General features: G+C 43.1%; 1 protein-coding gene across 1 annotated transcript; it reads right to left on the bottom strand.

Moving 5' to 3' along the window:
* Positions 1 to 359: 359 nt before the first annotated feature.
* AAMDC (adipogenesis associated Mth938 domain containing) lies at positions 360 to 27,503 on the bottom strand. The gene is made up of 4 exons (XM_062196763.1): positions 27,388 to 27,503; positions 16,711 to 16,859; positions 5,077 to 5,172; positions 360 to 2,532 (listed from the first exon to the last, which is right to left on the bottom strand). Exons 2-4 carry the CDS (start codon positions 16,840 to 16,842, stop codon positions 2,392 to 2,394), a joined length of 369 nt encoding a protein of 122 aa, XP_062052747.1. The 5' UTR covers positions 16,843 to 16,859; positions 27,388 to 27,503; the 3' UTR covers positions 360 to 2,391.
* Positions 27,504 to 27,691: the final 188 nt, after the last annotated feature.

Raw genomic sequence — 27,691 nt, 5'->3', positions numbered from 1 at the left:
TCAACTGGAGTGGAGTAATTTTATTTAGTCATAGCTGTGATAAATACCTCACATAGTAAATATCTAGTTAAGAGCCACCAAGTAAATGTTTGTTAAGGGAATTCATGAACATTTCATTATTTAAGACTTGGCTTGTCCTCTCTTTGTGATGTCTTCCCTAATTTTCCCTCCATTCTGGTAAAGTAAATCAGTCTATTTTTTGTGCCACCACTATACCTTTTAATTATTGTAATTTTTAAAATTTTTTTTATTTTTACTTAGAGACCTTTTACTTAAGGTATACAAACTTTATGCATTTCATATGTACAAATTTAGGAACACAGTGATTCTTCCCACCTTACCCTCCCTCTCACCAGCACTCCCACCCTTTTTCCTTCTTCTCCTCCTATTCCCATTCTAATTTTTTACAAAGATCTATTTTCAGTTAACTTTATACTCATAAGATTAACCCTACACTAAGTATAAGAGTTCAACAAATAGTATGAAAGAAAAAAAACAAAAAAACAAAACCCTGTTCCTCTACTGTTGAGACAAGGGCTGTTCAGAATCATCACATCTTATGGCATCTCAGTGTGTCAGTTCCACTTCTGTAGATTACCTTTTAGGTACTCTGTTCCCAGAGGTCAGGGAGAACATATGGTATTTGTCTGTTGGGGAAACTGCTGTAATATTAACACATTTTATCACTAGTATGTGCTTACTGTCTTTCTCCCAAAAAGCTCATTTGAGGATAGGAATTGTAACATCTCTCTGTACCCCCAGGATCCAGCAATAACTGGTCATAAGAATTAGTAATAGATTCTCAGTAAATGGGCATGAAGGGGAATTACTGAATACATGAGTCAGAGAGTATCTGTGGTCTCCAACATTCTATGAAATAATAATCTTTATTTTGAATCATAAAATTAAACTAGTTGCTTTATACAGTAACTCCATTAATAGAAAATGCCAACAACGGTCTCACTTTATTGGGTCCTTCCTACCTGCCAGGCAACAGGTGCAAACTTTGTGTGAATTACTTCATGTAACACCCACAGTGACTCCAGGTCCTCATATCCCTGCCCAGCAGACAAGAACAGTGAAACTGAGATCAAATCGATGCCCGGCCAGTGAATGGCAGAGGCTGCAGTTCACAATCAAGAGGATTCGACAACAAAGCCTATACACATAGCCCTTTTCAGAGGAGAGAAGAAAAAGTAAGATGATGCAGATAACTTATGTTCAGTTAGTCTATTCTAAGGCTTCACACAGGCCAGGTGGGTATTTGACAGAACAAAGTCCGGGCCAGGAGGGCCCTTTAAAAGGCCTAGTCCAGCCCCAATACTTTCTAGTCAGGGAAGGTGAGGCCTAGAGAGAACCGTCTGGCCCACATCACAGGTTAGAACAGCCTGCCTCAACGTCACCCTCAGGGCACGCTCTGTTCCCCTCCCTCAAGGGCTCCCTCTTGGCGTTCGGGACCTTCCCTGACCACATGCTTGAAACAGCCTCATCAGTGTTTGCCTATCCTGCTTATTTTGCTTCAGAATTGATTCTACATACATTATATATTTATTTGTATACTTACTTTCCCCACTAGAATGTGAGCCTCTTGTTAACACTGGTTTTGCTGTTTCTTAGGAGCCCACGCAGTGGCCGACCTATGAGCTACTCCGGAAGTATTAGTTGGGCCAGCATTGTGGTGAAGTGGGTTAAGCTGTGTTCGTGATGCCAGCATCCCATACTGGAGTGCCAGATCAAAGCCTGACTATCTGCTTCTGATACAGCTTCCAGCTAATGGCCTGGGAAGGCAGTGGAAGATGGCCCAAGTATTTGGGTCCCGCCACTCATGTGGAAGACCTGGATGGAGTTCCAGGCTTCTGGCTTGGGCCTGGCCTAGACTTGGCTGTTACAGCTATTTGGGGACTGAACCAGCACATAAAAGATCTCTCTTTCTCTGCCTTTCAAGTAAATAAATCAATAAATCTTTAAAAACATATATTAGTTGTATTGATGGATAAATATTCCAAAGAGCCAGGAGCTTCTTCTGGGTCTCCTATGTGGGTGCAGGAGCCCAAACACTTGGGCCATCATCCTCTGCTTTTCTCAGGTGCATTAGCAGGGAGCCAGATCAGATGGAGCAGCCAGGACTTGAACCAGCACCCATATGGGATGCTGGCATTGTAGGCAGTGGATTTATCCGATATGCAATGTGATTTTAGTGCACACACTTTTCTTTGGCTTTCAAGGCACTGGCTTTATTTTTGTCCGAAGGTTTCCATATATCCAATCCAACCCTCAGTACATGGTAAAACTTGATCTGACGTAAGCATGTGTTTAAAAATGCCTGGAGGAGAATGGTGAGAGTGACACAGGCATCACTGCCTCGTGATTTATTGCTCTCTTAGGGTTCCATCAGCAGGTGGAATGAAAGACACCTCCCACTCTGACCCCTTGGGCGACCAGGCCATTGTACTCCTTCACTGCCTGCTCTGTCTGGAGGACCCGCACATCAATGCCTTGCTTCTTGAGGTACTCTACAGTTGATGGAGGCACCTGGGAAGGAGGAAGAGAGAGGAGTAAGTAAGAGGAGAGGCCCTTCCAGGGCTTCCTTTCCTGCCATGTGGCAAGTGCGCCCCACAGAATGTCACGGCAGCATGTTATTCCTCGGTCACTCAGCAATCACCAGTCCAAAATTTGGCAGTGAGCCCCAATGAGTCAAAAAGGTCTCTGAGAAGTTGACAGAAGTATCAGAATACCCATGCCTGAAGGTTAAGCGAGCTGGGAAACGCATGGATTTGCGAGCCAGCCTTGGCTCTAAGTCCTTACTTGGCAGTGTAACCTGAGGTAAGTGAATTAAATTCTCTGAGCATTTGTTTCCGCGTCTGCAAGTTAGGAATAATCCCACCCAGTGCACAGAGTTTCGATGAGAACCAACTGAGGCTATTGATGTAAAACGTTTAGCATGCTGAAGAGCCCATACTAAATTTAGAAAAGTCTGAGTTGGAATGACCTGAATCTAAATACTAACTTTGTTATGTACCACCTGCAAGACCTTAGCCTGGCCATATAAAGTGTCTTGGCCTCAGTTTCCCCTGCAGTAAAACAGGGATCACAGTGTTTGTGTGACGATGGATTAATGTATACACTGCAGCTCCAACATCTTCCCAGAGAGGCTTGCCTTTGCCACCCACAAGCAGCCCCACCTAATTCACTGCTTTCGTCATAAACAGCATTTGTTATCTGAAATTATCTAGTTTTTTCAATTGTCCATGAGGGGCATGGACCTTGTTTATCTTACCTAGCTTGTTTTCTCCAGTGCCTGGAAGAGTGTCTTCCTGGTAGGAAGTGCTTGATATGTATTTGTAAATCAAACAGTGACAATTGTTATTGGATATTTTCTCAACTCTGGCTTGTCCTGAATATATTTTTAAAATAGATTTTAACTAGACTCTGAAAGAACTCTGAAAAAATTTTGTAATATGCTTTATATTACCTTTCTATATGCATGGAAGATTTATAACAAGTCTTTTTCATTTAAAAATTATTTTTGAGATAACATATTTAATAAATATTTATTTTGAGATAACATATTTTAATAAAGAGTTCAACAAATAAAAGTAAAAAGACCATAGTTCAGCAGAAAAATAAGCATGGGCTGCACACAGTCATCAAAGAAAAGACATTCAACTTCATTCATGTAAAGCAAATCTTAAAAATAGTCACCGAATCATGAAGAGTATAGCAGTATATAATTCCTATCAACCACGAAAGTCTTAAAGACAGGAATTACTGTAATGGGGGAAAAACTGATGTAAATTAAGAAAACATAAATTAATAAATAAGGAGCACTTTCCTCAGTAGGGAACAGAATTATAGTGTATCTACAGAAAGCAAAGAAAGAGGCACACCTCTGTAAAGTTATGTGCAAGTCTGTCCATGATAAAATAATTTAACTGGGGACAAAAGGGAAGGATACATAAGTGTAATACTATTTATATAAATGGTTACATGTGTACACCAAGTGTACACATCTGTATTTACAGATATAAATGTGCATATAATTGCAGATGTGAACAGAGACCACCAGAGCAGTATATACCAAGTGGGGATGCTGGCGAGGGGATATCTTTCACCTTTGAACTTCTCTATTTCTGCATTGAATCTTGAATATTTCACAATGAACATGTGTTGTTTCTATAAGTAAAATTAAAAAAATATTTTGTTCTGAAGGGAGAGAAAAGCATAACTTGGATGTGTTTAAGAGAAGAAAAAGAACTGAAATATACTACAAACATGTAAAACAGTATTAAAATCTAAAGAACCACCACATACAGTGCATTTTACAATGTCATCTCCCTTAACAGTGTGCCTCCTAGATGAGGGTGGTCCCATAAGGTAGTATGACCTAGTGATGTTGTAGTATTTCACTTGGTGTAAGTACACTCTAGGAAGTTCACACAAGGGTGCTGCATATCTCAGACTGTGTTTGTACAATGGTGCCATCTTATCTGGGGTACCATCTCAAGCCCTGGATGCCATCTTAGGCTCTGGCCCTGTCGCCATCTTGTACAATAATTTTCCTTCCTAAGCCCGGCCTGGCTTACTAGAAGCCAGGTGACCAGATGGCCCAACCACAAGCGTCAGCTCCACCCCCACCTTAACTGGATTTGCTGTTCCCACTTCCTTACCTCTGCAAAGGTATGTAAGACCTGTTCTAGCACAGGCTGCTGTTCTCTTGTGTACGGGGAGGCAGCCTGTTGGTTACCCCCAACCCCCAATAAACCTTACTCTGGTGTTCAGTGTATTTTGTGGTGGCCTTCCACTGTGTCCTCTTGTTAAAAAACACATGGCTGTATTTGTAACTGTAGATCTTGAGAAATTCTGGGGTTGAGGCATTTCTGAGAAACAGTGGAAAGAACACAGTCTCAAGGTTAACACTCTGATGAGGCGGAGTAGTATGTGCAACCATTACCAGCCTGCATCTCAGCACAGAGTGCACAGGACGTAGAGATGAACTTCAAAGAAGGAGCTATCTGCAGAGACAGACATCCAGGGGGTCACCCCCTGCCCTCGGGAAGGCTGCACACCAATACATACCTTCAAGGCCTCACTCATGCCTCGGCCAATCACGAGTGTCTGTACACCCTTCTCGACAACCTCCTTTACATCTGCAGGCTGCACGCCAGGAGAATGCTGGATGCGGAAAGAGAAAGTAGACAGGTGCCTGCTTTCAATCTTTCTTTTCAATAGGCATTCTTGTGAGATTCATTCATCTAAGAAATGGTTTACTGAGATTTAATCTGTGCCAAGCATCATTCTGGGCCCTGGGAATAACAGAAGATACAGTGCTGCCCTTAAAGAGGTCCAAGGTAGTGAAAAATACGGAAGACTAAAGAGAAATGTCAATAGTTTTACAAGTGCTACAAATAAGTAAGTTCAGGACATTTTAAGGACAAAATGGCACCTAAATGAGATATGGCAGGCTAGGGAGGTGATCAGAGAAGGCATCCCAGAGGTGGTAACATTTAAACTGAGACATAAAGGACAGACAAGAACTAACTGATTGGCACAGCACTGTGGCGTAGGGGTTGGGCCTCCACCTGAGAGGCTGATGTCCCATATGGCTGCCAGTTCACGTTCTGGCTGCTCTACTTCCAATCTAGCTCTCTGCTAATGGCTTGGGAAAGCAGTGGAGGATGGCCCAATATAAGAGACCCAGAAGAAGCTCCTGGCTCCTGGCTTTGGATCAGCCCAGATCCAGCTGCTGTAGCCATCTGGGGAAGAGAACCAGTGGATGAAAGACCTCTCTCTCTGTAACTCTGCCTCTGAAATAAATAAATAAATCTTAAAAAAAAAAAAAGGACTTACTGGTCAGGGAACAGCATGCACAAAGCAAAGGCAAGGCCTTGGAAACTGCAGGTCATTCAAAGTGACTCAGCTATAAAGTGGTAAGTGTGGTGGGAAAAGAAAGCACTGTGTATCATGTTCTACTTTAGACTTTAGAAAGATTTTACAAGACTCTCCATATTGTTTCCTTTGCCACTTAACTTTAGGAAACTTCTATTTATGCTTTAAAACATGGAAACAGTCTTCCAGGCTTATTTAAGGTAAGGTATTTACCAAAAATGAATCCAACATTCAAGCATGGAGGCCTCTGAACTACTCTGAGTTGGCAAAGGAGATGTGGGAGTCAGAGGTTGGTAAATATCAGCAAAACATTACTGGGCTTCACCTGGTAGGTATCTCAACAAGGACGATGCCCTCAGCACTGAAACTCGGAGAGACAAAGCAGTGCTTCCTTTTTCCATAAACCTCTGTTCTTTCATTCAACAAACCTTATAGTGCACTTAATCTGTGCGAGTCTTAGAGTAGGCACTAGAAATACTGAGAAGAAACCAATAATCCTTCCAAATGGCCACAATAGCCAGGCCTTGGCCAGGCCAAAGCCAGGATCCAAGAACTCCATCCTGGTCTCCCACATAAGTAGCAGGGACCCAAGTACTTGAGCCATCCTCCAGTGCCTTCCCAGGCACATCATTAAGAAGCTAGATTGGAAGCAGAATAGCTGAAACTCAAACTGGTACTCTGATATGGAATGCCAGTGTCACAAGTGGCAGCTCAATCCACTGAGCCACAATGTGCTCGCGATCGCTGGCTCTCTGATACACACACACACACACACACAGAGTCAACAGGTCCAGAGGCGACAGAATATTTAAAAAATACTTCATTAGGTGACAGCACTGTGGTGTAGTAGGTTAAGTCTCCACCTGTGGTGTCTGCATCCCACATGGGTGCTGATTTGTGTCCCAGCTGCTTGATCCAGCTCTCTGCTATGGCCTGGGAAAGCAGCAAAAGATGGCCCAAGTGCTTGGACCCATGCTTCCATGTGGAAGACCCAGAAGAAACTCCTGGCTCCTAGCTTTGGATCATCCTAGCTCTGGCCATTTAGGGAGTGAACCAGCGGATGGAAGACCTTTCCCTATCCCTCTCTCTGTGGCTCTGCCTCTCGAATAAATAAATAAATCTTAAAAAAAAAAAAATACTTGATTTCGGCCGGTGCCATGGCACACTAGGTTAATCCTCCACCTGCGGTGCCAGCATCCTATGTGGGCTCTGGTTCTAGTCTCGGTTGCTCCTCTTCCAGCCCAGCTCTAAGCTGTGGTCTGGCAAAGCAGTAGAGGATGGCCCCAGTGCCTGGGCCCCTGCACCCGCATGGGAGACCAGGAAGAAGCACCAGGCTCCTGGTTTCAGATCGGCGCAGCTCCGGCCTTTACAGCCATTTGGGGAGTAAACCAATGGAAGGAGGACCTTTCTCTCTGTCTCTCTGGTCGTCTCTCTAACTCTCTGACTCTCTCTCTCATTGTCTGTAACTCTGTCAAATAAATAAATAAATAAATAATCTTTAAAAAATACTTAACAATAAAAAGGCAAGAACAAAGAACACAGGGAAACACAGAAAGCAAATATCAAGATGAAACATTTAAACCTCAAATATTGTCAGACTATATGAAAAAGTAAGATCCAACTAAATGCTGTTTAAAAGGTATGCACTTTAAATATAAAAACACAGACTGAGAGCAAAATGATGAAAAATATTTAAAATGCCAGCACTAAACTTTTTAAATTTTTTATTTTTATTTATTTAGACAGGCAGAGTGGATAGAGAGAGAGAGAGAGAGAGACAGAGAGAAAGGTCTTCCTTTTTTTTTGCCATTGGTTCACCCTCCAATGGCCGCTGCGGCCGGCGCATCTCGCTGATCCGAAGCCAGGAGCCAGGTGCTTCTCCTGGTCTCCCATGCGGGTGCAGGGCCCAAGCACTTGGGCCATCCTCCACTGCCTTCCCGGGCCACAGCAGAGAGCTGGTCTGGAAGAGGGGCAGCCGGGATAGAATCCGGCGCCCCAACTGGGACTAGAACCCGGTGTGCCGGTGCCGCAAGGCGGAGGATTAGCCTGTTAAGCCACGGCGCCGGCTGCCAGCACTAAACTTAAGAAAGCTAATGTGGTTATATTAATATCACATGAAGATGGGGAGTATTACTATAGGTAAAGAATGTCATTTTGTGGTTCTGAAAGGTTTCATTAAGAACAATTCAAAATTCAAAATTTGTACACTCTTAACAAAGACTACAAAATATGTGAAGACAGAAATATTATAACTAAAGGGACAAAATCATAACCATAGTTGGAAATTTTAATAGTCATCACTTAGTAATTGATGGAATACTGAGAATACACAAAATCACCAAGAATAATTGATTTGAATTAATACACATTTTTAGGCTGTCCATCCTAACAACGGCAGTATATAGTTTATCAAGTACACATGGAATATTCACTATGACTATATGCAAGGACATAAAATAGGACTCAATATATTTCAAAGAAGTAAAATAATAAAGCATATGTTATCTGACATAATGGTTTTAAATTAGGAATTATTAGCAACAAGACAGGTAGAAAAGCTACAAATAATTGGTAATTGAGCAAAATAAATTATTTTTGAAATAAAGGATAAAGGAAAATACATCAAAATTATGAGACATGGCTAAGTAATACTTAAAGAGACAAGTATACCTTTACAGCAGAAATAGATATAAAATTAATGGTTTATGCTTTTTTTTTCAAAAGCTAGAAAACAAAAAGCAAAATAATATCTCTAAAGAAAACATATGAGAAAATAAAAGTAACAAATAAGAAAATCAACAAAGCTAAAAGTTGTTTATTTGAAACTGAATAGTTCTGTATCTGTGAAAAATTGAATTTATAACAATACCTTTCTATTGGAAAAAAGCTAGGGGCTGGTGCTGTGGCGCAGCGGGCTAACGCCCTGGCCTGAAACAGCAGCATCCCATATGGGCGCTGGTTCTAGTCTCGGCTGCTCCAGCTGCTCCTCTTTCAATCCAGCTCTCTGCTATGGCCTGGGAAAGCAGTAGAAGATGGCCCAAGTCCTTGGGCCCCTGCACCCACGTGGGAGACCCAGAAGAAGCTCCTGGCTCCTGGCTTCAGAAAGGCACAGCTCCGGCCATCGTGGCCAATTGGGGAGTGAACCATTGGATTGAAGACCTCTCTCTCTCTGCCTCTCCTCTCTCTGTGTAACTCTTTCAAATAAATAAATACATCTTAAAAAAAAAAAGAAAAAAGCTAGTCTAGGCATGCATTGCTTTCATTGGTGAATTATTAAACATTTAATGAAAATATTCAATAAAATATTTTAAAATCCAAGACTGGTTCAGTATTCAAAAATTATTATTGTTCATCTAGAATAAAGAAAAAAACATTTAAATTGATTTAGAAAAACCATGACAAGGTTCATTACTATTTGTGATTAAAAAAAAAAATCAGCAGGGACAGGTGTTTGGCAGTGTTTACGATGCCTCTGGGATGTCTGCATCCCTTATCAGAGTGTTGGCTTATTCCTGGCACTGCTCCCAGTTGCAGCTTCCTGCTGATGCACAGTTGGGTGGCAGCAGGTGATGGGTCAAGTAATTGGATTCCTGCCACCCACCCAAGTAGGAGACGCAGATTGAGTTCCTGGTTCCTGGCTTTGGCCTAGCCCAAATCTGGTTGTTGTGGACATATGGGGAGTGAATCAGTGATTGGGCGATCTCTGTTTACCTTTCAAAAAGGAAAAAGAAAACTCTCAGCATATGAAACCAGATGGGTACCTTTTTCTCTATGGTAAAGGGCATCAAAGATCCAAGGAAAACCTACAGCTACATATCCAATCAATGTTAAAATAGTAAACATTTTCCCACAAAGACTGTACATGGAAATTGGCTAGATATTTACTTATTATCTTTTTAGCCTGTTCATTCCTCTCATATCTCCATGGCCATTATCCTGGTTTAATTCTTTGTTTGGACTATTACAGTAACTTTCTAACTTGTTTCCACAAAATTACTCTAGTCCTTTGCAATTATCCATCGTTCAAACTGTAGCCAGAGTGATCTCATCAAAACACAGAACCATTCACGTCACCCTTCTGCAGAGAAGTATTCAGTGGTCTGCTATCCCCTTAGAAGAAATGCCAAATTCTTTAATGTGGTCTGTAAGTTCCCAGTGGTCTCCATGGCTTCCCTGCACCCACCTTCCCTGTGCTCCATGCGCCAGTCACACTAGCCCTCCATTGGTTCTTCAGTCATAGCATGTTCTCCCCTACCTTTCATAAGATGAAAAGAAAATCCACAGACTGGGAGAAAACATTTGCCATACAAAAGGCTTGTATGTAGAGTATGTAAAGAACTCTCAAAACATAACATGAAGAAAATGGGCAAAATATTTGAACACTTAACAAAAGAAGAGATCTGAATAGCTTGTATGCACATGAAAAGACTCAGTATCATTAGTCACTACAGACCTGCACATTAAAACAAAAATGGGATACGAAATGCTGGCAAGGCTACAGATACTGGATCTGTCATATACTGCTGGTGGTGTTGTGAAGTGTATAGCTACTCTGAAAGACAGCTTGGCAGTTTCTCGTAATATTCTTTATGATGCAAGTCAGCAGTCATACGCCTGGTTATTTATCCTAGAGAAACGAAAACTTGTGTTCATACAAACAGTTGTATTTGAATGTTCTTAGCAGCTTTATGTATTGTAGCCCCAAACCAGAAACAACCCAGATATTCACCAACTGATGAATGCATAAACAGATTGTGTTTCAATTTAAACAATATTATTCATCAATAAAAAGGAATAATCTATTGATAAACATGAAAACATAGATGAATCTGCAGTATATTATGCTAAATGAAAGCAAGCCTCAAAAGATTATATGCTGAATTAACTCCATGAATATGAAATCTAAATTTTAAAAAGGTCTGTTTATTAGATAACAGTATTTGTTAATTTCCCGATTTTTTAAAAATTTTATTTATTTTTTTTATTTTTGACAGAGTGGACAGTGAGAGACAGAGAGAAAGGTCTTCCTTTGCCATTGGTTCACCCTCTAATGGTCGCCAAGGCCAGCGCGCTGCAGCCGGTGCACCGCACTGATCCGAAGGCAGGAGCCAGGTGCTTCTCCTGGTCTCCCATGGGGTGCAGGGCCCAAGCACTTGGGCCATCCTCCATTGCACTCCCTGGCCACAGCAGAGAGCTGGCCTGGAAGAGGGGCAACCGGGACAGAATCCGGCGCCCCGACTGGGACTAGAACCCGGTGTGCCGGCGCCGCAAGGCAGAGGATTAGCCTGTTGAGTCACGGCGCCAGCTCCTATTTTTTTTAGATGGTAGGATTTTAAGTGGTAGAATTGGAGCAGTTCCCACCACTTTTTTTTTTTTTTTAAGATTTATTTATTTATTTGAAGGAGTTACACAGAGACATTAGAAGAGGCACAGATAGAGAGGTCTTCCATCTGCTGGTTCACTCCCCAATTGGCTGCGAAGGCCAGAGCTACACCGATCCAAAGCCAGGAGCCAGGAGCTTCTTCTGGGTCTCCCACACGAGTGCAGGGGCCCAAGGATTTGGGCCATCTTCTACTGCTTTCCCAGGCCACAGCAGAGAGTTGGATTGCAAGTGGAGCAGCCAGGACTTGAACTGGCACCCATATGGGATGCCAGCACTGCAAGCGGCGGTTTTACCAGCTATGCCACAGCACCGGCCCAACCTGATTTTTCTGTTACTTGTGATTGTTAGAGAATGTCTTTGTTTTTTATGAAATTCACAAACATTTAGGAGTAAAGAGATATAATATCTACAATACACTCAAGCAGTTCAGAAAAAAAACACCTGTCTACTGGTAGAGAGGATGTAAAGAAAATAAGGTAAAATGTTACTTTTGTATCTGGGTAAAAAATACACGAAAATTCTTTGTACTTTTCTTTTTAAAGATTTATTATTTATTTGAAAGACAAAGTTACAGAGAGAAGTAGAGACAAAGATAGAGAGGTCTTCATCTGCTGGTTCACTTCCCAGATGGCTGCAACAGCAGGAGCTGAGCAGATCCAAAGACAAGAGCCAGGAGCTTCTTCCAGGTCTCCCATGCAGGTGCGGGGGCACAAGGACTTGAGTGGCACTGTCTGCTGCTTTCATAGGCCATAGCAGGGAGCTGCATTGGAAGTGAAGCAGCCCACATGGGATGCAGGCACTGCAGGTGATGGCTTTACCCACTATGCTAAAGTGCCAGCCCCTCCTTGTACTTTTCTTGTAATTCTCCTGTATGTCTGAAATCATTTTGAAATGAAATATTTTTTTAAGTGTAGTAGAATAAGTGAGTTACAGGTTAGCAGGAAGAGACCACATACAGGCACATGTACATACGCACCTGCTCTCTGATTTATTTGCCCAAGGAAATAGAACTAAACAGAAGCCAGGTGGCTACACAAAGCAGCAGAGATGCACCATATCTAGGAGGGCTTTCCTCATGTCTCCTGATTCCTTGGGTGGTGTAAAGCTGGTGACCTTCATCACTCAGTGCTCTACAGCTGATAATGAAGCAAAATTCTCTCCCACTGCTATCCCATTATATTCACCATTCTAGAGAATTTACACTAAAACTGTTTATACTCGTGTTTCAGGTTAGAACACCTGCATGTGGAAAACTGAACCAAACAGATCGGCAGCAAGAATGCACCCTCATGTTGGGAAGGATTCAGGGCTAATGTCCAAGCACCTCCGAACACTGACTCAGTCTCCATTTTCCCTGGTTTCCCAATGATCAGGAAAGATTCAGAGAAATTATTGTTTTCCTGAGGCTATTTAAGTTGTAACTTAAAATATTTATTTGAGAGCGAGAAAGAGACAGACAGAGCTACCATCTGCAGATTCACTCTCCAAATGCCTTCAATGGCTGGGGATGGGCAAGGTCAAAGCTGGGAGCGAAGAACTTAATCCAGGACTCCCATGTAGATGACAAGGATGCAAATACTTGAGCTATTATCTGCAACCATCCAGGGTGCACACTATTAGCAGGCAGCTAGAATTGGGAGTGAAGCCAGGATTTGAATACAGTCACTCTGATACAGTAACATCTTAACCAACAGGGTGAATGCCTACCCTAAAGTTTATAACTTTTAAAAAGTCAAAACACAAAAAAGGATACATATTCACTTGATAACAACAGCTATTTCTTACAGACTGTGTTAGAATAGGTTAGATGCCCTTTTTTACTTCCACAGCTCTGTGATGTGATCAATCCCAGAATCACCTGGAACTAAAATATAATTTAAAGAACTTAACATTTTTTATTTCTGGTGACATGACCGTGGTAGATATTTAATAAATCAGGGCTCAAGATCTCCACCTTCCTTAAATAAATGCATTTACCTGAAATATTGAATGATTCCTTTACTTAAGAAAGAACAGCACCTCCTTGGAGCAGCACTGTGCTCTAGCCTCTGAAGCTCACATTGTAGTATGATGAAAGAAGGCCCTGACTACTGGAAGTCAAGTGGAAGGTCATATAGAGTGCAAAACCACAGTTCTCTGGAGATTCAGAGGCTGGAGACGGCCGCAGCCTATCGGGATCGCTGGAGCAGTGGAACTCAAGTGATAAATTTGGCTGTGTTGCTGCACAGGGTATTACATACAGAGCAAGGAAAAGGAATTCTGTGATGGCTGTGGGTGTACATGCTTTGTAGAGGCCTGGAAGTGGTGCCTCAGACCGTCACTGAGGAGTCCAGACTGCACCATCTCCTGTGCTTCCTCCACTCCCTCAGGGCAAACCACTAAGGCTCACGTCCCTGCTGAGTATGTGATTCTGGTCCTCTCCTTTAAGAGGCTTTCTGTCACAAGACCCAAGTTTGTAAAATCTTACTGTGTTTGGCTGGTGCCGCAGCTCACTTGGCTAATCTTCTGCCTGTGGCGCTGGTTCTAGTCCCGGTTGGGGTGCCGCGTACTAGTCCCGGTTGCCCCTCTTCCAGGCCAGCTCTCTGCTGTGGCCCGGGAGGACAGTGGAGGATGGCCCAAGTGCTTGGGCTCTGCACCTGCAAGGGAGACCAGGAGGAAGCACCTGGCTCCTGGCTTCAGATCAGTGCAACGCTGGCCATGGCGGCCATTGGGGGGAGGGGGGCGAACTTTTCTCTCTGTCTCTCTTTCTCACTGTCTATAACTCTCTCTCTGTCTCTCTGTTTCACTAACTCTGACTGTCCAAAAAAAAAAAAAAAAAAAAAAGAAAAGAAAAAGAAAAAAAACCTTACTGTGTTTTTCTTGGGAGAAAGATTGTGGGAAAATGTCCAGCTACTACCCACTATGCCAGCTAAACAAAAGGATGGTATTTTTTATGGTTTGGACATTTTATGTTACATTTTAAAGGAAAATATTCCCAAATTATACTTTCAAAGGAGCATTTTCTTCTGCCAAAATTAAATGAGCATAAATGGGTGGTAGCAGTGCTGTTATCTGGCTGTGTTGCTGATAAAAACAGATTCTGTAAGTCGAGGTTAAAAGATTCCTGGAATCTGTCCCCGAGGACACTGCCTGAGTCACATTCTCATCATCGCTTGTTTGAATTAACAGCCTCCGAGATGATGTGACTGTACAAGGGCAAGGCCTGGTTTTGTGCCACAGGCTCCTCCGGCAGACTAGTGAGGCTTATGGGGTTCTCTTCTCGGAGTAATGGATGTGTGGAATGTTTTTTTTATTTAAAGATGTATTCATTTATTTGAAAGGCAGAGTTAGAGAGAGAGAGAGAGAGAGAGAGAGAGAGAGAGATGGTGGACAGAGAGAGATCTTCCATCTGCCCATCTGCTGGTTCATTTCCCAAATGGCCATAAAGGCTGAGACCAGGCCAGGCCGAAGCCAGGTGCTTCATCCAGGTCTCCCACAGGGTGTCGGGGCCAAAGCACTTGGGCTATCTTCTGCTGCTATTCCCAGGCCATCAGCAGAGAGCTGGATTGGAGGTAGAGCAGCTGGGAATCAAACTGGCATGCATATGGGATGCTGGCATTGCAGCTGGCAGCTTAGGCTGATACACCACCACACCAGCCCCTCAGAATAATGTTTAAAATACATAAGATAAAACATTTAGGATTACAAAGGAAACATTTTATACAGATAAAGTTATCAAAACATTAATGACAAATATTTGGTCTAGTAACATACGTACTGTTTTATTAGTTTAAATAATCTTTTCCAAAAGTCTACTAGCAGACTTACCTTCATCTTGTACAGGCTGAACAGCCCTATTCCAAAAATTCAAGTATCAAAATGCTCCACAATTTGATCAAGTGCTTAAAAATTTTCAGATTTTGAAGCATTTTGGAGTTTGAATTTTGGGAATGGGGATGCTCAACTGGTAGAATCTATGTGAATATTCCCAAATCTGAAAAACTATGAAAGCTGAAACATTTCAGGTCCCAAGTATTTCAGATAAGGGATATATTAAACAAGATTATCCTTCAGAAAGGAAGGATCTCTTTCCATCATTACCAGCCCTAGGAAATCCACTGACCTGTTCCTAAGTGAAAATTATTAAAACCGACAAAACAACAAAAAACCCAAACAAAAAGCCCTACAAAACCCACATAACTAAAACTTAAACCCTTCAAAGCCTCTGGAAATGGCCCAAAAAGCAAACAGCAAATAAAGAAACATTTTTAGAAAAAAATCTATACAAATTTGCTGGAATGGACTGAATATTTCTGTCTCTATGAAGTTCATTTGGTAAAGCCCTAACACTAAAGTGCTGTTATTGAGAGCTGAGGCCTATGGGAGATAATTAGGTTTTGAGGGGAGACAGCTCATGGATGGGGTTAGTACCCTTTTAAGATAACGCCAGAGAGACAGCTGACTCATTTTCTGTCATGTAAGGATACAAGAGAGGATCACTAACAGTAACTCGGAAGAGGCTCCCTACCAGAACCCAACCATACAGACATGCTGATCTCACACTTTCAAGCCTCCAGAATTGCTGAGGAATCAATGTTTACTGTTTAAGGTGCTAAGTCTGTTTGTTGTAGCAGCTTGAGCAGACTGAGACTTGGCAAGAAAGGTGAGCACGTGTGCCTCCTGCCCCCTCCCTGTCGAGTGAGGCAGCAGCACAGCTGCTTTGGAAGACAGTCTGGCAGTTTCTCAAAAGGTTAAACATAGTTAGCATATGACCTAGCAAATTATCCCTAGGTCTATTCCTAAGAAAAAGGAATGGTTTCGCTGGTGCTGCGGCTCAATAGGCTAATCCTCCGCCTGTGGCGCAGGTGCCCCGGATTCTAGTCCCAGATGGGGCACCGGATTCTCTCCCGGTTGCCCCTCTTCCAGGCCAGCTCTTTGCTGTGGCCCAGGAAGGTAGTGGAGGATGGCCCAAGACCTTGGGCCCTGCACCCGCATGGGAGACCAGGAGGAGGTACCTGGCTCCTGGCTTCAGATCAGCGCAGCGCGCCGGCCGTAGCAGCCATTTGGGGGGTGAACCAATGGCAAAAGGAAGACCTTTCTCTCTCTCTCTCTCTCACTAACTCTGCTTGTCAAAAAAAAAAAAAAAAAAAAAAAAAAAAGAATAGTTTCATTTACATGAAGCATCTAGAACAAGCTCATTAATATCAGAAAGATGAGTCAGTGCCAGGAGCTGAGGGCAAGAAAGAACGGGCACTGACCACTAATGGTTATGGGTTTCTTTTTTGGGGTGATAAACAGCGGTGGTAACCGTTATACAAGCTTAAGAATATAAGAAGACCATTCAAGTGTATATTTAAAAGGATGGGTTTATTGCTAATGAATTATAGCTCAACAAAAGACAGAAATAATTACTTTTAAGTTGGTCAGCCTCAGGTAGTGTTGACCAAAGACATGCATGTTACCTCAGTTCCGGTTTCTCTCCAGTCCCAGGCTCGACTGCCCCCTGGCCACACTTTGCAGTCCTTATAGGTTGTGGCACAGCCTTGCACTTTCATTTGTCCCCATGAAAGGGAAGCAATTTCAGGGGAGGACATAGGAATTTAAATGAAATCTGAAATTAAAATAAAAATATACTAAATCAGTTATAAAGCTGAAATACCTCCAAAATACAGGGATACTAACCTCCAATTCTCCATGATTTGAGAAGCGTCTTTCTCATTTATGTGGCTGTCCCTTCTTTAGAGGTCTAAACAGTAACTATTATTCTTGGAATCCTGAATCATCCAACCATGGAAACCAAATACTACAATTACCTCTCTGACTCCAGAGGGAATCCCCAGAATATCTATATCTATATAAAATATTCAATTTGAAATATGTAAATTTAAATAAAACATATAAATAAGTAAATATTTTATTCATACAACATTTTCTGTTAAAAAAACATGGGGAGGTGGCACAGGTGTTACGGAACGTGCTAAAGCCACAGTTGTGCCTGCATCAACGCTGCAGTGCCTGCAATCGAGTCCTGCCCATGCTTTCCATCCAGCTCCCTGCCAGTGTACAACCTGGAAAGCAGCAGATGATGGCTCAAGTACTTGGGTCCCTGCCAGCCACAGGAAAGACCCAAATTGAGTTCTGGGATCCTAGTTTCAGCCTGGCTCTACCTTGGCTGTTGTGGGCATTTGGGGAGTGATCCAGAGAATGGACGATATGCCTCTGTGCCTTTAAAGTAAAATGAAAATAAATAAAATTAAGATATGGGTATGCTTTGGCCTTGTCTGGTTTAGATCCTGATCATCTTTATTTCTGGCTTTTCTCTGTGTCCCACACTCAGTTTCAAGGACTCCGGATAATTCTAATTATTGTGTGTAAGCTCCTTATTATACTTAGCAGTGTGTCTCTTCATTATATTTCATTAGCATGGTCAAGTTAACTTATCTAGGTATTGATGTTCTTTAATGATGGATGAAGGCTTTCTACTCTGAACTTGATGTTTAAAATCTGGGGCCAGCACCATGGCTCACTTGGTTAATCCTCCGCATGCGGCACCGGCATCCCATATGGGTGCCGGGTTCTAGTCCTGGTTGTTCCTCTTCCAGTCCAGTTCTCTGCTGTGGCCGGGAGGGCAGTGGAGAATGGCCCAAGTGCTTGGGCCCCTGTACCCGCATGGGAGACCAGAAACAAGCACCTGGCTCCTGGCTTCAGATCAGCGCAGCACCAGCCGTGATGGCCATTTGGGGAGTGAACCAACGGAAGGAGCATCTTTTTCTCTGCCTCTCTCTATATATAAGTCTACTTTTCAAATAAAAAAAAATGTTTAAAATCTGTATATTTGCTTCAAAAGACACTGTACACTTGCATCTATCAATCTGAATAACTAAGAATAAATTTCAAGCTATAAATTATAATTTCCATTTTCAGATAAGGAAAGTAATACCATAAAGTTAATAAGTAACTTTAAGAAAAACACAAATTCTGAGTGATAAAGGTGAGATTTGTACCTAGGCCTGTCAGACTTCAAAACTTATTACCTTGACACTAGAAACATTCCTCTCCAAGTATACAGTCTTTTACCAAGTATTGTTATGAAAGATTTATTTATTTATTTGAAAGAGTGACAGAGTTCGGAGGGGAAAGGAGGCCCATGCATGTGTGTGTGAGAAAGCTATCTTCCATCTGCTAGTTTACTCCCCAGATAGCCACAACTCCCAGAGCTGGGCAAGGCTGAAGCCAGGAGCCAGGAACTCTATCCAGGTCTCCCACATGGGTTGCAGGGAAGTAAGTACTCTCCGAAGGGCTGCAACTTGCAGGGCTGGGCCAGGCCAGAGATTCATCTGTGTCCCGCACATGGGTGCAGAGGCCCAAGCACTTTTTTTGTTTTTGTTATTGATTTTTTTTTTAATACACAGTCTTCCAATGTCTTCCCAGGCACATTATCAGAAAGCTGGATTGGAAGCAGAGCAGTAGGGACTTGAACTGGTACTCTGATACAGAACACGGTGTGGCATTGCTAGCAGTGGCTTACTCTGTTGTGCCTCAACATCGGTCCTTTTTAGTAAGTATTTGATTTACCCCTAAAGTCCATTTCTTCTATGAGATTTATCAAAAAAGAATGGTTTCCTTATGTTATTCTGAGTGATAAGGAAAGAATAAGAGACTATTTGATCTTCATTATGTATTTACTTCTATAGGTACATTGTAAGTCTAATTTCTTTAAACACCTATAGTTCACTGTTGGGAATGAAATTGTTACTGCTTCCTTAAATGCCATTAAATGACTTGTCCTTCATTTCCACTTTCTGATAAGTAGTTTGTGTTTTACTCATTTAATTTTCTATTTTGTCTGTTTATGTAATACCTGTAAATGTGCACAAGTGTGTTTACGATTATAATTTTTAAAGCACCATATGCAAACAGATATATAATGGATACTTTTCTTATTGTTGACACCTTTACTTAATATATACTGGTAACTAACAATAGGAGGTTTGAAAAGAAGTTTTCATTCTCTACAGTTAGAATTTGTTTTCCAGGGTTAGGGTCATGACAATAGAAGATTAAGCTGCTCCCTGTGACTCCAGCATCCCATATAAGTGCCTGTTCCAGTCCTGGCTGCTCCATTTCCATCTAATTCCCTGTGGATGCACCTAGAAAGCAGTGGAAGACAGTACAAATTCTTGGGCCTAGGGCCAGCACTGTGGCACGGAAGATTAAACCTCTGCCTGCAGTGGCGGCATCCCATATGGGCACCAGTTTGAGTCCCGGCTACTCCACTTCTGGTCCAGTTATCTGCTGATAAACCTGGGAAAGCAGTGGAGGATGGCCCAACTGTTGGGCTCCTGCACCCACATGGGAGACTCAGAAGCTGCTTGGCCCAGCCCTGGCCACTGCAGCCATCAGGGGAGTGAACCAGCAGACGGAAGACATCTCTGTCTCTGTGTATTTAAAAAAAAATCAATAACAAAAACAGGAAAACAAAAAAAGTGCTTGGGCCTCGGCACCCATGTGGGAGAACCAGATGAAATTCTGGCCTGGTCCAGTCCTGGCAGTTGCAGCCATTTGGGGAGAACCAGCAGATGGCAAACCTCTCTCACTCTGCCTTTCGAATAAATAAATCTAAAAAACAACAACAAAAGAATTTGTTTTCCATTGTCATTTCAATTTATTTTCTTTCAAGAAATAGGTTTTGAGTTTCTACCCTTTGCAACTCATTGTGTTTGCTGGAGAAATCACAGGGAACATAACTAGAAAGACAAATGGGAGCATTTTATTACTTGATGAACGAAGGTCAAAATCTACAGAAGTTACAGATATACACTAGTGTACCATTAACTGTAACATGTCAGATTATATTAAGTCCAGGATGAACAGGGAATTCTAATGCTAGATTTAATAATTAGGTATGAACAAAGCACAATAGGAAATTAGAGGGAAGAGTGATTAACTCTGGAAAGACAACACAAGTAAGGGTGCTCTTGAGTGATTTTTAGAGAACATGCCAATAAGCGTGGCTATGGAAAAAAAACAATTTTTAAAGGCAAATATGGGGAGGATGAGGAAAGGAAAGATTTTCTTTTCTAACACAGAGTACCGTATGAGAAAATTCGGGAATAGGTTTGAAGAATAAGCAGAGGAGATGTTCTACTTGTCATGTTTTACTTTATCCATGAAAATACACTTACATATTGAGAATTATGCCTGCCACCAGTAGATGTCAATGGTCTTTTTTTTTTTTTTTTTTTTTTTTTTTGACAGGCAGAGTGGATAGTGAGAGAGAGAGAGCAAAGAAAGGTCTTCCTTTTTCCCGTTGGTTCACCCTCCAATGGCCGCTGCGGCTGGCGCATCTCACTGATCCGAAGCCAGGAGCCAGGTGCTTCTCCTGGTCTCCCATGCAGGTGCAGGGCCCAAGCACTTGGGCCATCCTCCACTGCCTTCCCGGGCCATAGGAGAGCTGGCCTGGAAGAGGGGCAACCGGGATAGAATCTGGCGACCCAACCGGGACTAGAACCCGGTGTGCCAGCGCCGCAAGGTGGAGGATTAGCCTGTTGAGCCAAGGCGCCGGCCGCAATGGTCATTTCTGTACTGTCACTTCCAGAGCAATGACTGAAATACAGGCTTCTCTTGTCAACAGTGATGCTGTTAGTGTATGAAGAGACCTCACAAAGTTTGTGGAAAATGGAATTAAAGGATAAATTTATTTTGTTGTACAGTTTTTTTTTTTAAATCCATGCATAGCTTTTTTTGTAATACATAATTTTCATGAACTTTTCTGAATACCCTCAATATAGGGTATATGAAGTAAGGGTGGGTTAGTATACGGTGAGAGATGCAGCTGGAAAGGTAAACTGAGTTCCCATTATGGTGGAGATTTCACAGATGTTAAGAGGTTGGACTGTAAAGAAAATGTGACTACAAAATATGAAAAGTGACATTATTTGCCACAAGTTCTAAAAAGATACCTATGGTGATGCAAAAAGGGGCTTCTTTCATATTGGCTGGGTTTCTAAAAACATGCTGGTAGGGTAGGCATTTGGTGCAGCTGTTAAAGACAGCACGTGGGCCACCTGCATTCCACATCACAACGCCTGGACTTGAGTACTCATTCTGCTCAGGATTCCAGCTTTCTGCTAACGTGTACCCTGCAGGGCAGCAGGTGATCATTCAAGCACAAGGGTCCCCGTCACTCCCATCAAAGAACTGAATTGATTTCCCAGCTCTGAGGCAATGGAGAAGTGAACCATTGGAGGCCTCTCTCTCTCTCTGCCTCTATCATAGAATTTTAAAAAAATATGAAGGTAAAGGTAAAGCAGGATGTATAGAATGTTTCATGGAATACCAGAATCACAATGACATGTTCTTGCAAACATTTAGATCCAACATAGATCTAAGTAAGAATTTCAGGGAGTACCTAAGGAATCTGTATTTAGCACTTGATGGATATTTGGGTTTCCCCTAATTTTAGACATTAAGAATAATTCTGGGGGCTGGAGCTGTGGTGTAACAGGTAAAGCTGCTGCCTGCAGTGCCAGCATCCATATGGGCACCCATCCAAGTCCTGGCTGCTCCACTTCCAATCCAGTTCTCTGCTGTGGCCTGGGAAAGCAGTGGAGGATGGCCCAAATCCTTGAGCCTGGGAGACCCAGATGAAGCTCCTGGCTCCTGGCTTCAGGTCGGTGCAGCTCCGGCCATTGCAGCCATTTGGGGAGTGAATCAGTGGATGGAAGACCTCTCTCTCTGCATAACTCTGACTTTCAAATAAATAAATCTTTGAAAAAATAATTCTGCTATGAGCATTTTTTTAAAAATTTTTTATTTTATTTTTTTTAATTTTTTTGCCAGGCAGAGTGGATAGTGAGAGAGAGACAGAGAGAAAGGTCTTCCTTTTGCCGTTGGTTCACCCTCCAATGGCCGCTGCGGCTGGTGCATCGTGCTGATCCGAAGCCAGGAGCCAGGTACTTCTCCTGGTCTCCCATGCGGGTGCAGGGCCCAAGCACTTGGGCCATCCTCCACTGCCTTCCCGGGCCATAGCAGAGGGCTGGCCTGGAAGAGGGGCGACCGGGATAGAATCTGGCGCCCCAACCGGGACTAGAACCCGGTGTGCCGGCGCCGCAAGGCGGAGGATTAGCCTGTTAAGCCACGGCGCCGGCCCTGCTATGAGCATTTATATACAAAATTTTTCCTGTATCTGGAAGACAGCTCCAGTTCTAATGACAGCTATGTTTAACATTTTGAGTATTTTCCAAAGCAGATGTACCATTTTACAATTTCACGTGGTGTATAAAGAGTTCTGTTTTCTTCACATCATTGTCAACACTTGTTATTTTCCATTTATTCTTTTTTTTTGACAGGCAGAGTGGACAGTGAGAGAGAGAGACAGAGAAAGGTCTTCCTTTTCCATTGGTTCACCCTACAATGGCCGCTGAGGTTCTGCTCCTGGCCGGTGCCAGGAGCCAGGTGCTTCCTCCTGGTCTCCCATGCGGGTGCAGGGCCCAAGGACCTGGGCCATCCTCTACTGAACTCTCGGGCCACAAAAAAAGAGTGCTGGACAGGAAGAGGAGCAACCGGGACAAAATCCGATGCCCCGACCGGGACTAGAACCCCGGGGATGATTAGCCTATTGAGCCGCGGTGCCGGCCTCCATTTATTCTTAATTATATCCTTCCTAGTTGGCATGAAGTGGTATCTTACTGTAGTCTTATTTATTTCAGTGATGACTAATGATTTTTGTTTATTCATTATTTGCAAAGTTTTTTGAAGATCTCTAATCCATGTTAATTTGAATATTTACCTTTTTTAAGACTGTCATGTGTCGTTTGAATATTCTTAATACCATCTGATCAGGGCATATAATCCATTTCACATGTTGCTGAAATCCACTTGCGAGTATTTCATCAAGGACTGTTATCTAAATTCATATGGAATATTGATCTTTTGTCCAAGGACTTTGTTTGCATGCCAATCTGGACTAGAAAAGGCAAAAACTCTAACCTTATTTATTAGTCCCCTTTTGACTAATAGTAAGCATGGAGAATATTATAGTAATAATGTTTTTATTTCCTTCTAGAACAATATTTTACTATCTCATGGCAGAGCAGGAGGGAAGGTACTGGAAAAATGCAAAACAGAAGCATAGAAAGGATCAAGTGGATAAGGTTCATATAATGATATATTAAATCTTCCTTCCAATTTTAAGTTCTTCTCATTAACATGAGGATATCAACTTGGGGCCTGTGGAGTGACATAGTGGGTAAAGCCACTGCCTGCAGTGCCAGCATCCCATATGGGCACTGGTTCGAGTCCCAGCTACTCCATTCCTGATCCAGCTCTCTGCTATGGCCTGGGAAGGCAGTGGAAGATGGTCCAAATCCTTGGGCCCCTACACCCTTGAGGGAGACCAGGAAGAAGCTCCAGGTTCCTGGCTTCGGACTGGCCCAGCTCCTGCTGTTGCGGCCATTTGGGGAGTAAACCAGTGGATGGAAGACCTCTCTCTCTCTTTCTCCCTCTTTCTCTCGGCCTCTCTGTAACTATGCCTTTCAAAGAAATAAATCAACCTTTAAAAAAAACCCTTAAAAACAGATATCAATTTCATTTTAAAGCAGAGTGTATATAGCTTTTATTTAAGATTAATTAAATAAATGACTATCTGAAGGATTTTTTGGGGATATCTTTTCCATAAAACTCTTGTTAAACATGCATTCCAGGTCAGATTTTTCTGAAACTAGGATCTGCAGGTTCCCAGGGTAAAGGCATATGTGTACTTGGCTGTTTCAGAATTTAATGAAAATATTTTAGTCTAATTTATTTCAGTGATTCCTTAAAACAGTTTTGTCACTCACTAAATTAAAACCTCTTTTAAAACGATGACTCACAACCACGAAGTAAGGCTTCTTTTCTTCTTCTTTTGCTTTCCTTTTTGTTGGTGGTATTGTAAAATAAACATAAAACTTTTTTGGAGAGAACAAGATGGACAAATAGAGTGACCATGTGCGAGTCTGTTCTCTAAAAGATGCTGGCAGTAGGCAGTGCTAGGTTGGAGCTGAGACCTCAGGTCTCTCACATGGGTGGCTGGAGTCCCACTTACTTGAGCCATCATCAAAGCCTCCCAGGGAGTACATTAACAGGAAGATGTTGTCAGGAAAAAGGCTGGGTATCAAATCCAGGAGGTCTGACACAGGGAAGAGGGCTTCTTCACTGTTAGGCCACATGCCCACCCCTTAGGACAATTTTAAGTATTTATACTTTCATTATTATTATCATTATTTTGACAGGCAGAGTTAGATGGTGAGAGAGAGAGAGACAGAGATAAAGGTCTTCCTTCCATTAGTTCACCCCCCAAATGGCCACTATGGCCGGAGCTATGCAGATCCGAAGCCAGGAACCAGGTGCTTCTTCCTGGTCTCCCATGTGGGTGCAGGGCCCAAGGACCTGGGCCATCCCCCACTGCCTTCCCGGGCCACAGCAGAGAGCTGGACTGGAAGAGGAGCAACTGGGATAGAATCCGGCGCCCCAACCGGGACTAGAATCCGGTGTACTGGTGCCGCAGGCGGAGGATTAGCCAAATGAGCAGCGGTGCCGGCCTATACTTTAATTTTTTAAACATTTATTTATTTGAAAGGCAGTTACACAGAGAAAGGGAGAGACACACAGAGAAAGAGGGAGAGGAAGGGAGACAGTCTTCCATCCGTTTGTTCACTCCCCAAAGGGCTGGGGCAGGGTCAGGCTGAAACCAGGAGCCTGGAATTCCATCCAGGTCTCCATGTGGATGCAGGGGCCCAAGCACTGCTGCTTTTGCAGGTGCATTAGCAGGGAGCTGGATTAGAACTCATTTTGCGCCAATTTTCACAAGTGTTTGTCTTAGTCTAAATGAGAAGTGGAAAGGTTTTTATATTCTGGGATGCCACCGACATGTTCAAATATTTGAAATCCCACAATGTTAGACCAATTTTAAGTTTCTTAAGTTATTTCCTTTAAAATATATATTAAACAGAAACCTAAGTAGACTGCATTGACTAACCAGTCCCTCCGGTTGGTGGAGAAGCCGAAGCTTGCTCTAACCTCTGTCTAACATGCGTCTCACTCGCTGTCTTCACAAACTGGATAAGAAAAGGATGATCTTTTAGTTTTAGTTCTCAATCTAGAGATGTTAGACAGACGTGGAGGGTGTGTCTTCCCAACTGCGTCCACATTCTAAGCAACTGATGCTTTGGTTGACAGGAAGCTGCTTTCCGAAGCGGGTCCCACAGGCACTTCCCGCTCGCTCAGTCCTGGGCTCTGCTGAGTGGTCCTGGGAGTGGCAGCGGGGTACATTGGAGGTGGGCTGCCACCGGGGAGGGGGCCACACGCCAGGCCAGGCAGGACCCTCCAGAGAAGGACACATAGCTGTTTTCTAAGCCCGGCCACCCATGGGAACGGACCAAAGAGTTTCAGGGAAACTCCAGTGTATTGTAGAGTCAGCTGTCAGCCCCGGCACGCCTGCGGGTGTGTTGGTGCCCCGACCCCGAGCTTGTGCCCACATCACATGCACGGTGCCCCCACTGCAAACTGTCGTTCACGATGAGCTCTCCGGTTTCCAAGAGCCTTTAACATACCTTGAATGCATAAGATAGCTTTATTTTTTAATAACACATAAACATTTGAGCATTGTATCTCTCGCATCCCTTCTTGTGAGCGCTAGACTTGTTTCTATTTTAGTAGGGTTTTGTTTTGGAATTTTGCTTTCGTATGAACACTCCGCAGAAAAGTACTTACTTCTTGCCAGCTATCTATTAACAAAAACCTTTGATTTGTAGATTTAAAAAGATTAACCCTCCAAGTTCTCTTCATAACTGCCTTGACATTTTGGGTTGTTCTGTTCTGTTAATTTTCTTTTGCTTTTTTGTGTTTTTTGTTTGTTTTTACTTTTGCATTTAAGACCATTAAATTTGATTTTGTTTTGCTCGGAAAAAAAAAAAAAAAAGAAGTGGCACACTGGGACTTGAACCATTACCCATAGGGATCTTGGTGTTGCAGAGAGCAGATAACCTGCTATGCCACAATGCCAGCCCTACACTTTAATTTCTTACATTAGTATTTCTTGAACTGGAATATTCAGAAGTATCTGTCAAGTTTCAATTTTTTTCCCCTTAAAAGGGGTGTATGTATTAACATTAAGAATTACTAATCTAAGTAATAAATTCCTCTTACAAAATAGAATTTTTCTGTTTTGATAAATGTTTTTCTTTATATATAGAGAATGATAAAGACCAATGTGGTTTCACTCTTTTCCATTTTTTCCCTGGCAACACAGGAAAAAAATTAATGTTTAACTATGTAATTATATTCTGAGTTCATGATACAATTATTTGCCCACAGACTTATCTTCCTTTAATCATATATTCCTATGTTGTGTTTTGTGTTGCATCTTTTTAGAACATAGGTACTATGTAAGTTTTCAATGCACTCTGAAAATGTCGGTTCAACATAATAAATTGTACAGTTAAATAAATACAGCCGGATTCTGTGACAGCACCAACTAGTATTTAAGAACATGCAGGGGCATTGTCTAATCACTTTACTGTGAGTTATCTAGTAAAACCTTATAAGGTAGGCACTGTATTATTACCCCACTTCAGCAAAGGTCCAAGAAATGACGAAAGCTGACGATGTCCTAAAGCGGTCCAGCTGTGCTCGGCTGGCTGAATCCCAGCCTCCTATGCATAATGTATCGGACTTCTCCAGTTTCGCATTCTACTCTACATAATTGATGGTCTTCTCGGAGGCTCTCCGTGGGAGAACACCCACCGCTACTCCTAACGGAGTGGAAGCCCGGCCGTCACACGCTCTTCGCCGGCCCACCGGCTCCTCTCCGTGGGGTCCCAGCCCCCGCTCCGACCCTGACCCCTTCGGACCCCCTCTGTCGGCGGCGTCCCCAGAGTCGCGCTGCTCACGCTCTTCAGCAGCCAGCAATATCCCTCAGCAAACTCTGGCAGACTCCGTACAAAAGGGGCCCACGCCGAGCATCGCTCAAGGCGCCCACCCACAGCTCGCTTTCCCAACGTCCTCCCGCAATCGTGCTTTTACCCGCTACTCTCTCTGCTTCTCATTCGGTTCGCAACTTTCCCCTCCTCGTAGCCCGCTTTCAGCCCCTGCAAACTCACCCAACGCCTTCTCTTCAGGGTGGCTTCCCGCAGGGCCTCGCACTTGCCCTCTCACCTCGGAGCGTCCTCTCGATCCCGCGAGGCCCTCCCTGACCACCCGGCCTGCACGCAGCCTTCCGGCCGGCCCGCACCCCAGCCCCGCCCCCTCCACGCCTATTGGCCAGGCTCTCGAAAGTCCCGCCCCTGCAGCCCGCCTCCCCGCCCCGCTTCCCTTGTTTTCATTCCCCCTGTCACACGAGGCAGTGGCAACCCGAAGTGGGAGGGGAGACGTAGAGGGAGGGAAGGGGGAGGAAAGAGGGCGGAA

This window comes from Lepus europaeus, chromosome 7 (genome assembly GCF_033115175.1).
Source record: "Lepus europaeus isolate LE1 chromosome 7, mLepTim1.pri, whole genome shotgun sequence".
NCBI classification, from domain to species: Eukaryota; Metazoa; Chordata; class Mammalia; order Lagomorpha; family Leporidae; genus Lepus; species Lepus europaeus.
This window is presented reverse-complemented; position numbering and strand designations above follow the sequence as displayed.

Bases quoted from the DNA above. Each gene is read 5' to 3' on its own strand.
- AAMDC (XM_062196763.1), bottom strand. From the start codon at position 16,842: ATGTCCTCCCCTGAAATTGCTTCCCTTTCATGGGGACAAATGAAAGTG. The intron at 5,173-16,710 runs GTAACATGCATG...TTCCGCATCCAG, and splicing joins GGAGAGAAACCGGAACTGAG to CATTCTCCTGGCGTGCAGCC. The intron at 2,533-5,076 runs GTATGTATTGGT...CCTCCTTCCCAG, and splicing joins GCATGAGTGAGGCCTTGAAG to GTGCCTCCATCAACTGTAGA.